The sequence below is a fragment of the Lutjanus erythropterus genome, chromosome 21 (genome assembly GCF_056507025.1).
Source record: "Lutjanus erythropterus isolate fLutEry1 chromosome 21, fLutEry1.hap2, whole genome shotgun sequence".
Classification (NCBI taxonomy): Eukaryota; Metazoa; Chordata; class Actinopteri; order Lutjaniformes; family Lutjanidae; genus Lutjanus; species Lutjanus erythropterus.
In genome coordinates, this window is record NC_139337.1 from 32,511,724 (window position 1) to 32,526,177 (window position 14,454).

At 42.6% G+C, this 14,454-nt stretch overlaps 2 protein-coding genes across 3 annotated transcripts; both read left to right on the forward strand.

The window, feature by feature from the left end:
* The first annotated feature begins 1,996 nt into the window (after nt 1-1,996).
* LOC146307936 (uncharacterized) lies at nt 1,997-9,032 on the forward strand. 2 transcript variants are annotated; one of them, XM_084747348.1, is made up of 5 exons: nt 1,997-2,170; nt 3,552-3,756; nt 4,514-4,861; nt 5,568-6,412; nt 8,164-9,032. In XM_084747348.1, the coding sequence occupies exons 1-5, from the start codon at nt 2,162-2,164 to the stop codon at nt 8,971-8,973; spliced, it is 2,217 nt and encodes a 738-aa protein (XP_084603474.1). In that variant the 5' UTR covers nt 1,997-2,161; the 3' UTR covers nt 8,974-9,032. The 2 variants fall into 2 exon arrangements, with proteins under 2 accessions (XP_084603474.1, XP_084603473.1); XM_084747347.1 differs by lacking the exon at nt 1,997-2,170 and having other exon boundaries at nt 3,145-3,756.
* A 188-nt stretch (nt 9,033-9,220) lies between these two features.
* xrcc2 (X-ray repair complementing 2) lies at nt 9,221-14,381 on the forward strand. The gene is made up of 6 exons (XM_084747394.1): nt 9,221-10,974; nt 11,901-11,982; nt 12,121-12,156; nt 12,252-12,401; nt 12,664-12,940; nt 13,913-14,381. The coding sequence occupies exons 1-6, from the start codon at nt 10,954-10,956 to the stop codon at nt 14,232-14,234; spliced, it is 888 nt and encodes a 295-aa protein (XP_084603520.1). The 5' UTR covers nt 9,221-10,953; the 3' UTR covers nt 14,235-14,381.
* The last annotated feature ends 73 nt before the right edge of the window (nt 14,382-14,454 follow it).

Here is a 14,454-nt window from a genome sequence, read left to right on the forward strand (position 1 = left end):
GAGCTGCAGGTGGTTTCATGTTTTATTGTTTGTATTTATCTCGTTTTGTTCCTTCACAAGCAGCTCAGAGTCACATCAGTCTGTTCACACAGAGAACCACAGGAACCGTGTTTGTCTTTAAACTTGTTTTTATCACATTGACTTCCAGAAGTGACTGATGTGACTCTGAATCATAAACTGTGAATAACTGTGTGTGTGTGTGTGTGTGTGTGTGTGTGTTTTACAGTCTGTATCATAAACTCCTGCACTCAGAACGTTTATATTTGTAAAGACAAATAGAATTTTAGAGAACACAGAGGAGAACAGATCACATATATTACACAGTGAAGTATAGACACATATATAAATCTATAGGCTATATACTGTATACATCAATCTGATCCAGGAACAGGACAAAACCACAAGTGGCACTGACACCTGTGTGGTGTGGTGCGTTCAGGTGCAATCATGAGAAACAAAGAACAATGCTGGAGATGTTTTATCATTAATTCTAAGCTGATATCTGTCTTTAATTACAAGATGCAAACTATTTCCATAGCAACACCATCCAATAAAAGGCCAATCACAAGCAGCGGTTTGAATGCGACTGAAAGCTGGCCGGCTGAAGCACAGGACTGTGTGATTCCTGCAGCTCATCAGACAGACAGTTTCCTTCCTTTATCGTGAGACGAGGCCACACAGCGCCACCTGCTGGTCAAATGACACCAGATTTGTCCCTCAGAAAGAAGAAAAGTAAATTATCTCAACAAAACATCACAAGTTGACAAAACCTGGTTAAAGACAGTTTCCTCCACCTTTTATTGTTGCCGATGCTGAGAGCCGGACAGCTGACTGTGATCACAGGACATGAACTTGTGGTTTGGACCTGAGTCTCTGGCTCACAGTGACAGTTTGTTAAAGAATAAACAGAGATTTAGTTTTCTCGGCTGCTGTGACGTCAGATTAATGTGGACGAGCTGAGTGAGATTTAATGAATGTTACTGATCTGTGGTTTGATACTGAGCTGCTGTCAATAAACACTCACCTGCTGCAACACACACACACACTCTGTGGTCTTTGTTCTGTCTGGGACTAACACACACACACACATTTAATTCCTTCATGCAGGACAGCTGCTTTCTGTCCTGGGGAGTCTTTAGATGAATCGGTGTCTGTTCACCTCTGAGTATCTGTCTGCAGGACTCTGGTTTGATCAGTCGGTCTCTTCAGGAAGTTGATTCTGTGATCACAACGATTCACACAAATTCAACCAATCCCTGTGAATTCTGCATGACTTTGCTGTTTCCTCCAATCAATGCAACTCTTCAACTAAATTTAACCAATCATTGTAGCTTCCCATCATTTCCATCAATCATAGCAGTTAGTGGGAAGTAATGGAGTACAAATACTTTAATTAACTGTCGTCTGCTGTCAGTTCATTGATCTCATACACAATAATATAAATGATATTACAGTTTTAAAATAGAAAATGATTTTCACATGAAGCCAAAAAAGGCAGATTTTTTTGCCAATTTCTTTGATAATGTATCAAGAAAATAAACATACTTTTACACTTTTACATCAGCAAACAAGTTGAATCAGTACTTCTACTCTTACACAAGTATCCGTATTTTTTACTGGAGTACAGACTGTGTGTGTCACAAACAACAGCTAATAAATCCTACTGACTGCACCTTTAAAACAGGACAGGAAGGAAAAGGTGTCGTTTCTCATCCGGTCCGCTGGGGGCAGCAGCAGCCTCACTTTTTCTTCTTGTGATGAAGAAAAACCCTGTCTAGGCGGGAACCCTTGATTTGCGAAACTCTCGCGAGATTTGCAATCATTGTTTCTTAATGTACATTTTTGGACAAACTTATGATGTTGTATAAAGTGACAGCGCTGTGGGTAAGATCCGAGTTAGTCTGACAGAAAACACCTGGTCAGAGTCAGAGAAAGATCGTGATTTGTTTTAAAATTGATCAACTGTCGCGAGACGTTTCGCGGTCCTGGGGTTCCCCTCTAGACGAGACCCTGAAGAATCACAGTGCGAGCGATCTGAGCACAAACTGAACTTCAAAGTTTGTATCTGACGCAGTAAAACGGGCGTTTTAAGGTTTTTGTACGTCACGAACACCCGACATGTCGTCATGACCGTCCATCTCTGAGCTTCGTTTGCGTCACGATGTTGGCGGTAAGTCTGACTTCACGAGCGTTGTGATATTTGGAGAAACGTTAAACGAACCGTTTCATCTGCTTCACTCAGAGCTAACAGCTAACAGCTAACAGCTAGCTGAAGTTAGCTGAAAGAATGTAACGAAATACATTTACTCAGATATTGTACAGAAGTATACATCTGTGGCACTTGTTCTTGAGTACTTCTTACAGGTTTAGTTACTCGTTACTCAGAAACTACAGAGCTGCAGGTCATGATATGGTAAAAAAAAAAATATATATATTAATTTGACAGATTTTATCTTCTCATTACTAATTAGTGGGATATCGATTTTTCTTTCAGCCAATACTGATGACCGATAACTATCTGCTCCTCATGACCAATACTGATCAGATTAATGATAAATTCTTTTAAGAAAGAAGTAATATAACAGTTCTGACTCTGCAGTTGGTTTTATTATAAAGTTCATCAACAAACTAAACAGACAGACTGTGTCTGTGGTCAGTGACGAGCTGATGAAGCCTTATGAAGCTTTATGGCTTCACACTGAGCAGACACAGCGACACCTGGTGGTTTGTAGAAGTTACAGCAGCCCTTCAACAACACGCCTCACGGATAATAAAGTAAAGAAGCCCGTTAGTTATTAAACCTGTAGATATTTAATTCACTCAGTCTGTATTTTGTGGGTTTTTAATTTTTACTCTTCAGTTCTGCTGGAAAATATATTTTAAAAGTTCAAACTCTTGTAATGTGCCAACCTCCTACTGATTAAATCTTTTATTAAATGTAGATTGATTGATTGATTGATGTTTTTTTCATCTCACAGTGTCGTCGTAGTAAGCAGACATTTTATTTTTTAAAGTGTCTCAGAGACTCTTAATGTTGATCAAAATACACATTTTTAATCCATAATTCTTATTGATCTTTGATTTAGAAGGACGACAGAGTCGACATGTTTTGGTTGAGACACATCTGATATATAATCTAATATTATTGAATGAATTTGTTTGTTTACCAGAGTTTCAGCAGTATTTCTGCCTTTTTTAAACCAGGAAGTGAGACGGGGGTCCTCCGCTCCAAAACAAAAGACATTTGAGGACGTCTTCTTGGACTTAAATCAACGTTTTCTGACATTTTATGAACCAAACAACTAATTGATTATTGGAAAAATTATTGCCAGATTGATCACTGGTTGAAAAATAGTTCCAACATGTTTGGACCTATTTTCATTTTTACTGCAGTAACATCAAGTTGAATCAGTACTTCTGCTTTTACTCGAGTATCTGTACTTGTACTGCAGTGAATACCGATACGAAGTGAGGGGTTTCAGGTCTGTCTCAGCTGTCAGGTCCAGATCAGATCAATGTGCTGTCCCGGTCTTTGTGATGTCCCTCTGCAGGTTGTCCAGATGATCCAGGAGAGTGAGGGGAGGACGGAGGAGGAGGAGGAGGAGGTGAGGAGGAGGAGGAGGGAAGTCGGCTGTCAGTGGGAGAGTCCAGAGGAGGACAGGAGGGAGGTGGGCTGTCAGAGCGACTCAGCAGAGAGGAGAGACGCTGCCGTCCAGGTGGACCTGCTGACTCAGCAGCTCAACTGGAGACACACAGGTGAGACACACCTGCAGGTCCTCAAATGTCTCATTTTGTCCACAACTCAAAGATATTCAGTTTACTGTCAGAGAGGAGGAAAGAAACCAGAAAAAAAAAAAAATATATATATATATATATATAAAACTGAAATAGTTGGTGATTGATTTCATAATTGATTAATAACTGATCAGTTGTCACAGTTCAAACAGTCTCACACTCCCACAGGTGTCGCATGTTGAAACATGAAACTTAACTGTATTTTCCTTTAATTTATCTCCCTTCTGTAGAATCGTGTCATGAAACATGATGTTTGATGTTTATGTGAGATAAAGTTCAGTGAGCAGGTCATTACTGTGAAATAAACCCTGACAGAGTGACGGCCTGAATCACATTATTTAACAATAATCACTGCACATCATCCTGCTCGTTACATGGTTACCTACAAAAGAATCAACAACTTGAAAATATTCATAGCAACGGCCCATTATAAAAAAATGAACAGACCTTAGAACGCTGCATGTGACCAATCAGAACGGAGCATTTCACAAAGTCGTGTAATAAAGCACAATAACATCTGATGTAAACATGTTTAGCATGTGTATGTATATAAACCATGGAGAAGGTGCAGGAACCCCCGGTTGTTTTTTATTTTTTATTATTTCTTGTTTGTTTGTTTTGTTTTGTTTGTCAGAACCCTTGATAACGAGAACATTCATCCTTATGATGAGCAGATGTCTCACTTCCTGTCTGTCTGTCTGTTTCTGTGTGCGTTCAGGTGTGTGCGGCGTGGCGTGGCAGTGTGTTTCGGTCCGAGCAGATGGACCAGGAGGGGGCGCTCTGCTGCAGCACTGCAGCAGCACACTGGACACGGGACAGCACAGCCCCCCCCTCAGGCAGACACTGCTACCCACAATGCCTCTGTCTGGACCACCTGAGGCTCCACAGCAGCCTAAAGAGCTCCAGCAGACCGCCCTGTTACCCAGCATGCCTCTGTGTGAGCCGCTGCCTCCTGCAGATGTCTCGGCTCCTCCTCCTGGACTCATCGCTCCTCTGAGCCCCCACCTGGCTGAGGAGGAGGAGGAGGAGGAGGAGGAGGAGGAAGGCTTGTTAAAACATGAGAACAGTGAGTTTATTTTAATTTATTATTTTATTTTAATAAAGTTTTGATACAATAATTCAGATGATGGAGACGTTCACATTCATTTAGGACCGAACGATTTTTAAAAACTATCGTCAAAAACAAAACAAAACAGAGAAACAGAACGTTGTTTTCAGATTTTTTCACGATGCTGACGTTCCAAACACAAATAAAGATCAAGTGTAACAGAGTTCAAAATGCACTTTATTCTTTATTATTTTCACATTTCCAGTGTTTTATTTGTGACAAGCTGATATTCGAGTCTCATTTCAACAGAATTAGTTTTGGTGCAACTGTCAAATAATTCATATTTTCATAGTCGATCAATCAGTTGATTATTTTCTCATTTATTAATTAATAGTTGTTTGTTTTAAAATGTGACAAAATGGTGAAAATATCAATGAGTGTTTTCTAAAGTCTGGCCTCCTCAAATGTCCTGATGTCAGAGAGGAATTAAGAAATTATTCACACTGGAGAAGCTGGAATCAAAGAATTTCAACTTTTTTCTTAAAAAATTAATCAAACTGATTAATCGGTTATCAAAATAGTTGACGATTAATTTAACAGTTGATTAATCGATTAATCGTTGCAGCTCTTCTGATGTTGATAACACAGATCTGAGTGTTTTACTGCAAAATAAAACCGACATCCTGATTCACGATTTCTTGTTCATTGTTGACTCTTTCTACAGATGAGAGTTTCCATGGTAACAGGCAGTCCACGGTAACAACAGAGACGAAGAAGAAGAAGAAGAGGAGGAGGAGGAGGACTCAGCGGAGCGAGAGCAGCACTCACAGCTGCAACATATCAGATGAAAAGTCCCATGATGATGACAAGCTTCAGCCCGACCGCCGTCAGGACGTCATCCAATCAGGAGAGAGGAGCTCCGTCCGAAAAGTCAGAAGCAAGAGACAACAAGGAGAGACACGTCAACGCTGCACGAAGAGAGGACGACCTGAAGAACGAATCAAACGCACCCGAGCTCAAAGAGGAGAAAACAGAAGGATGGAGGAGGAAGAGGAGGAGGAGGGAGGACAGAAGAGGAGGTGCACTGAAGACCAGAGGAAGGATGACTTTATCGCAAAGGAGGAGGAAGAGGAGAACAGGAGGCTGAGGAGGAAGACGGTTGGTCCACCAATCAGATACCTCCTCGAGTCTGAGGAGTGGTCACATGGCCTGTCAGCAGCCAATCACAAGGTGATGGGAGTGAAGGTGAAAAGGAAGCTGGGGAGGAAGCACCAGCAGGAGAACGAGGCGGAAGAGGAGGAGCAGGAGGAAGAAAAGGAGGATGGAGTCAAACCTGTGAAAACAGAGGTGATGGGGAGGCAGAGGAGGAAGATGGTCGGTCCACCAATCAGATACCTCCTCGAGTCTGAGGAGCGGTCACATGGCCTGTCAGCAGCCAATCACAGCAAAGAGAGAGGAGTGAAGGAGGAGGAGAGGAGAGGAGGGGTGGAGATAAAAGAGAGGACAGATAGCAGCAGGGTGGAGCCATCAGAGAAGAGAAGAGTGGACAGAGGATGTCAGTTCTGTCAGGTTTGTCCTCATTTTCAACATCATTTTCAAAATAAAAGATGACAGAAAGTGTTTTCATTCCAGAGAACTGCTGAAAACAAATCAACCTCAAACCTTTAGAATATTTTATTTATTATTATTTGTATAACTAAAATTCAAAGAGGTCCAGTTAGAGAAAATTTCCTAAAGCAAAGGTCCAGAACATCATCATGTCTAACTTGTGTTATGAGAGTGATATATACTGAAGTAGTGTCGTAGTTGTAGCAACGTCTACATCAGGGGTGTCAAACTCATGGTTCAGGGGTCACATACAGACCAATCTGATCTCAAGTGGGCCGGACCAGTAAAATTAAAGCATAATCTATCGATTATTCTGCCGATTAATTGAGTAATCAGATAAGAAATATTGTGTGTTCTGGATTTTTTTCTATTACATTACTTTTGCTTTATTTAAGAACAATGGTAATATACAAAAGAGAAGATAAGACAGGTCTATTAAATGTGGAGGAGGAGTCTGAAGACTTGGGGGAATTTCCCTGGCAGAGGTCTCTGAGGTTCTCAAGAAGAACCTCAAAGGCAAGGTGCCAGGTGTGGATGAGATCCACCCTGAGATGCTGAAAGCTCTGGACATTGCTGGGCTGTCTTGGCTGACACGTCTCTTCATTGTAGCTTGGAGGTTGGGACACCTGTGTACCTGTGGAGTGGGAGTCTGGGGTGGTGTTTACCATTCTTACATAGTGGGGTCAGTGGGTGTGCCCCAGTTATCGGGGAAAGTTTACTCCAGGCTCTGATCGATTGCGGGACTCAGCAGCGATGTGGATTCTGTGCTTGCTGTGGAACAGTGGACTAGATCTTTACCCTTTCAGGGCTGCTGGGTGAACTTTGGTTTGACTGGTCTGGTTTGACTCAATAGTCAATGTGTTTTGTGGACTTGGAGAAGAGATCCTGTTGGAGTACTGAGAGTATAGGTTACTACAAGCCATCCAGTCCTTGTATAACCAAAGTGAGAGCTGTGTCCATGTCCTCGGCACAAAGTCAAACACGTTCTCAGTGGGTGTTGGATTCCTCCAGGGCTGTCCCCTGTCTCTAATCCTGTTTTGTTCACAAATGCAGGTAAAATGAAGCATGAGATCAACAAGCGGACTGATGTGGCATCAAAACTAATTTGGGTGTTGAACTGGAAGACAAAGCTTTCAGTTTACCAGTCGATCTACATTCCAGCCCTCACCTGTGGTCATGAGCTTTGGGTAGTGACCCAAAGAATGAGATCATGGATACAAGAGGCCAAAATGAGTTTGTCTCTGTAGGGTGTCTGGGCTCAGGCTTGGAGACAGAGGAGGAAGCTCGGAGTAGAGCTGCTGCTCCTTCGCTTCAAGAGAAGCCAGTCGAGGTGGTTTAGGGATGTGATCAGGATCTTCCTGGAACCTTCCCCCTGGAGGTTTTCCAGGAATATCGAAGTGGGAGGAGCCCCTGGGGTCGACCCAGAACTTGCTGGAGAGATTACATATCTCACCTGGTCTGGGAACACCTCGGGATCCCCCAGGAGGAGCTGGAAAGAGTTAGTATGGAAAGAGATGTTTGAAATATCCTGACCTGACCCCTTACCTGACATTTTTAGCTTCACTCCAAAAACACGTCACACTAAATGCCCATAAGTTCCACTTTTAACTGCGCAAACACACAGAACAAACCCTGTGTTCCTGCAGGTTCTCCACACTGTGACTCTGTTCAGTAACCCACTTGTCTGTCTGTCTCTTTCTGTCTGCCATCAGGTGTGTGGTCAGGCCTTCACCTGTCCATCGTCTCTACAGCTCCACCTGTCCGTTCACAGAGGAGGACGTCGGCTCCGCTACCACCTTTGCCACAGCAAGTTCAGCCGTGCCAACGCCCCACATCTGCACTGTTGCCGCCATCACTATGGCAACCCAGGTCGTTGTCATGTCAACAGGGTGACTACAATGACTGGCGGTACCCAAGCTGCTGATGACAAGCAGGACAAGGGGGTTAACACCAACAGTTATGGAGAGATAAAGGAGGGAGAGGAGGGGAGTAACGAGGAGGAGGTGAAGACCCTCCTACCAGCACCCACCAAGGCTCCTGATTGGCTGCGACGCGTAAACCGCGTGCGCAGAAATCCCCGGTGGTGGGTCGACTATCGGATCACGAAGATGAGGAGGACGCAGAACGCAGAGAGGTGGAGGAGACGGCAGGACAGAGATGGAGGGATGTGGAAAAAGAAAGGGAGAGAGGAGAAGGAAGTGATAAAGGAGGTGGTTGAACAGCCTCAGAGGCCGAGGAGGAAGATGGTCGGCCCACCAATCAGATATCTCCTGGAGTCAGAGGAGCCGTCACATGGTCTGGTAACTGCCAATCAGAACAGAGCGAAGAGATTTAAACAGGCTGGAAAATCAAAGAAGATGAATAAAGTAATGATTGACAGGCCTGAGGACACAGAGCAGACAGACATGCAGTCAGGTTGGACAGTCACAGACAGACAGATCTGTCTGGAGCACAAAGACGTGCAGAGTGGTCACGTGACCGTCATGTCCCCCTGCTGTGTCCGACTGCAGCGTCTCCTCTGATTGGTTGGTTGTTTTATTCACTGTTATTAAACCTGACAGGGTTTAAAGGTGTATTTCCTGTGTGTCTGTTTAAACATTACTGTAGAGCGCGTCTGTCTGTAAACTGCTTTTACTTTTTATTAATTCACTTCACTGCTGCTGACAGAGAGACTTTATCAAAGTTGTCTTACTGTGTCTCTTTCAGATGTTGTTTTGTTCGATTGAAGCCAAAGTGTCACTTAAATGTTTTTATCAGATGTGTATTTATAATAAACTGACTGTTTAGATTCCAGCTTCATGTTGCACAGGTCTGTTCATCCAGAGTCTTTAAATCACATACAGAGGTGGGAAGTAACAAAGTACAAATACTTCATCACTGTACTTCAGTAGTGTTTTAAGGTATTTGTACTTTAGTATTTTTCTAACAACTTGTTTCTTTTCCTTCCTACATTTGAACACAAATATCTGTACTTTCTACTCCTCACAGTTTATAAACAGGCTTTTTACTTTAGTTCTAATGACTTTGAGGGGAATTATTGATTATTTTTATTTTGTGTCATCACCTCCCAAAATATAAAAACATGTACATATCACACAGACATGACTAGACGAAAACAATGTAAAAGACATAAAAGACAAAAAATTAAGTAACCAGATGAAAAGGATGAAAACAACGTAACAATGAAAATTACATAAAAAACAAAAATATTCAACAAGACAAAAACAATGGAACGAGACGGAAGATTAAAATTACAAAAACAAGAAGGTGTGTATAGATACATCGCTGCTGATTGGGTAACGCCTGCGGCACACCGACCAAACAAAAGAAAACGTCTCAAAGCCTGTTGCACACCGTTTTGAGGAAACGTGCTTTCAATCTGGAAACAAACAAAGCGGTGCACATTTTCATATTGAACGTGTCCCGGTTCTTCAGCTGTCCTCGTGTCATGGGGTTCCACAGGGATCGGTTCTTGGTCCTATTTTTGTTCAGTTTCTATCTGTTGCACAACAGCAACGTGTTTTTAGGCACAGAAAGAAGTATCAGTGTCACTTTAAGTGTAAACTATGTTTATAATATTTTCACCTCTTTACCTTTCTGTCAGACAGACTTTTCTGACAGGAAACCACTGTTATATAAGACAAATATCACTTTCTACAAACCAACCAAACTCCATTGATAAAATCAGTGATTTTAACTCAGAACACAGGAGTTGTTGGTTTAGTGCTGCCTTCATCTGTTAGTTTGTTTGTGTTGTTGTTGTGTTTTTTCAGATTCACCAAATTCACACAATGTACTTTGACTACATGAAGCTGGAAGTACTTGTGTACTTCATCTTGAATGCAGGACTTTTACCTGTAATGGAGTATTTTTTTTTTTTTACATGAGTAAAAAATCTGAATAGTTCTGTGTGTATTATCTGCTCACTTTTTCCATCCCTTCAAACAAAACATCTTTTTATATAAAATAATTACATAATTATGTATGAATTTACCCATGTTTGTTTTAAAGTGTATTCTTTGATGTAACAAAACTCTTTAATTTTAGATGTTTATTTTATTTATTTATGTTTTCTTGTCCTTTTTCATTCTCTTCTTTCTCTCCCCTGAATTGTTTTTTGTATTGTTATTAAACTTAAGTATGTGTATGTGTGTACCCCTTTCACCATGTGTAATGTAATAAAAATCATACATAATTAAATAAATAATTAATACATAGCTAAATAAATCAACAAAAAATAATAACAATAAGTAATTAAATAAGTAAATAAAACTAAATACATGGATAAAATAAATAAATGAACAGGTCGATTATAACTTCAGTTTTCTTCTGTACCTCTATGTTTCAGCGTGTTGAAAAGTCGTCGGCGCACAGCACATACGCATTACGGTAACGTCTCATCCTCCGTTCGTTACGGTAAAACAAACAGGAAGTGAGCTCCGAGGCCGCGGGGTTTGGTTGTTTGTGAAGATGAAGATGAAGCTGAAGCTCGTAGCGTTGAAATGACTGAAAGCGGCGCTCAGGTCAGAACATAAACACGTTACTTTACATTCAGGGAGTAATTAGAGTATCTGTGCTGAACTCTGACCGCCAATTTGTGTCCGTTTAACTTCACACGGATGATGTCACAGTGACGAAACCTGACGGTTTTTCTGTTTTTATTTCAAGATGTAGTCTAACAGTTTATGAAACGCTAAAATACTTTCATAAGAAATTATTAAAGTTACTTTTATACTTTCTGCTGATTTCTGGCCGGAAATACTGCGGCAGTGGTTTCCAAAAGAAAAGTCTTTTTAAATCTAAGTTAAGAATGGTGATTAATGCGTTTTGTTTTTTTGTTTTTTTTGTAGTGGATGAAGTATTCAGGGATTCAGCATGCAAATACATTCATGTGTGTTACATGTAACTATTGTAGCTCATTTAATTACTTTATATACTGTTGGTTAATTTACTCCGCAGCAATGCATCATGGTCTATCACATCATCATGTCTGTAGCATCACTGCGATCCTGTGAGAAAACAGCCTGTTTTCATTTTCCAGCTGATCCCCGTTCATTCATCAACATCAACACATCTGGACATACGTGGTTTTAACTGACTAACTACTAGCTGTCACACAAATGTAATGGAGTAAAGAGTACAATAATTACCTGTCAGATGTAGTGGAGTAGACGCAAAAAGCTACATCAAATGGAAATACTTAAGTAAAGTACATTGTACTTGAGTAAATGTATTCAGTTACATTCCAACACTGGTAATGTGTTACCATTACACTGGAGTTACAGTAATCTGATTACGTACTGACTGCAGAAAAACAACTCAACAGGAACATTAAAGGGACAGTTCACCCCAAAATCAAAAATACATACCCAATACATGCTGGTACTGTCTACATGCTGGTACAGTCTACATGCTGGACAGGAGCATAATTAGCTGTATGTCTCTGCAGCTGTTTGCTCGTCTGGAGGCTCGTCGCTGTCTAAAGGACATTGAACCTCGCCTGTTTCCTGAAGATGGAGGACCTGACCATGGTGACTGACCACTCCCACTTCCTGTCTGCACATGACATGTGACCTCGATGAATCAGAATTTATGCAGCAGGAGTCAGATTATTGATGACTGTGTAAATAACTGTTAAATAACTGACTCGATGTGTTTGACTCTGACAGGTGAGGTGGTGGAACTGTATGGAACCGAGGGAACAGGTGAGTTCTGTTTACAGGAAACAGCTCTGCCTCCAACCTGCTCCCAACTTCCTGTAAACTCTGTGTTTGTGTGTTATCCTGCGTGTGTGTCTCAGGTAAGACGGAGATGCTGTACCACCTGCTCTGTCGCTGTGTGTTGCCGGTGGCCACCGGGGGTCTGGAGGTGGATGTTGTGTTCGTGGACACCGACTACAGTCTGGACATGTTACGACTGGTCAGCATCCTGGACAGCAGACTGAACGCAGGTACAAACACACACACACACACACACACACACACACACACCCCAAAGAAGAAGCAGCTTCCAGTTTGATGCATTTCGAACATTATGTAAAGGTGTGGTTAAAGGGATAGTTTAGAGAAACAGAGAGTGATATTTGTCACATATAACAGTGGTTTCCTGTCAGAAGGTGTCTGACATCAATGTCTGTCTGTCTGTCTGTCTGCCTGTCTGTCTGTCTGTCTGTCTGTCTGTCTGCCTGTCTGTCTGTCTGTCTGTCTGTCTAGATCGCTCTACCTCCTCACCCTCAGCCGGTTCAGATGAATCGGTGTTGCATTCTTGTCTGTCCCGCCTCCTGGTCATCCACTGCTCCTCCTCCTCTCAGCTCCTCCTCACCCTCCACTTCCTGGAGACCTCCTTGTCGTCACGGCCCGGCCTCGCTCTCCTCCTCATTGACAGCATATCCACTTTCTATTGGTTGGACCGTAGCGAGGGCGGGTCCAGCATCGCCAAGCAGGAAGAGAAGCTCAGCAAGTGTGCAGAGCTGCTGGGCCGCCTGCTCAGGTAACCATCCATCAGTTCTGTGGTTCTTGAGGTCACTGAGGAGGTTCTGTGTTTACTGTAGCTGTTTCTATGTGGTTTCATGAGGTTGGGTGGTCACTGGGGAGGTTCTAGTGGTCATAGAGAAGGTTCTTGAGACTTTTTAGGTATGTTTATTACTTGGAAGGTTCTAGTGGTCATTAAGGAGGTTCTAGAGGCCCTATAGATGATAGGGTGGGCCTAGTGGTCACTGAGAGGGTTCTGGTGGTCATAGAAGAAGTTCTTTAGATGGTATTGTTGCTCACTGTAGGGGTTCTAGAGACACTTTAGGTTCTCTTGGTCATTCTCTAGAGATCCTTTAGGTAGTGGATTGTTCACTGAGGAGATTTTTGGGTTTGTCTTCACTGTCATCTCTATCACGGCGTGTTGCATTCACTGTCATCCCTATCACGGCGTGTTGCGTTTACTGTCATCTCTATCACGGCATGTTGCATTCACTGTCATCTCTATCACGGCATGTTGCCTTCACTGTCATCACTATCACGGCATGTTGCCTTCACGGTCATCTCTATCACGGCATGTTGCCTTCACGGTCATCTCTATCACTGGGTGTTGCGTTCACTGTCATCTCTGTCACGGCGTGTTGCGTTCACTGTCATCTCTGTCACGGCGTGTTGCATTCACTGTCATCTCTGTCACGGCATGTTGCATTCACTGTCATCTCTATCACGGCATGTTGCCTTCACTGTCATCACTATCACGGCATGTTGCCTTCACTGTCATCACTATCACGGCATGTTGCCTTCACGGTCATCTCTATCACGGCATGTTGCCTTCACTGTCATCACTATCACGGCATGTTGCCTTCACTGTCATCACTATCACGGCATGTTGCGTTCACTGTTATCTCTATCACAGCATGTTGTGTTCACATGTCACCTGCTCTGTAGAAATCTGTGGAGTTGACAGCGTCTCATCTTTGGCTCCTCCTCTCAGGGACTACAGAGTCACCGTCTTCGCCACCTGCCACGCCATCAGGAGAAGATACAATGGACCCTCGTTGTCGTCCTCCTCCTCTGCCTCCTCTTCATCCTCTGACCACGACCGGCTGTATCTCTGTCGCCCCTGGCAACGGCTGGTGAGCCACCGGTTGCTGTGCTCTAGGCAGGAGGCCGAAAGCAACATGGCTGCCACAGCAGGAGGCAGCAAGGAGCCGAGGAGACGGCAGGTCTTCAGCGTCCAGTGCACCTCCTCCAGGACGAAGGCTTCCAGGAGCAGCTCCTTCTACGTGACAGATGGAGGAGTAGAGTTTATCTGAACTGACCTGTGAAGGTGGAGCTGTCCGGGTACATGATTTTTTATTTTAAATAGAAAAGTAGTTTTTGTATATTTTGGTAAATTGTATGAAGACATTTGTCAAAGTTAAATAAAGATTTGTTGTGATCCAGGAGGTTGGATCAATGGATCATTCAGTCATTTTCTTGAACAGGTCGATATTGTTATATTTGCTCATATACAAAAAAACAGCTGATATCCAA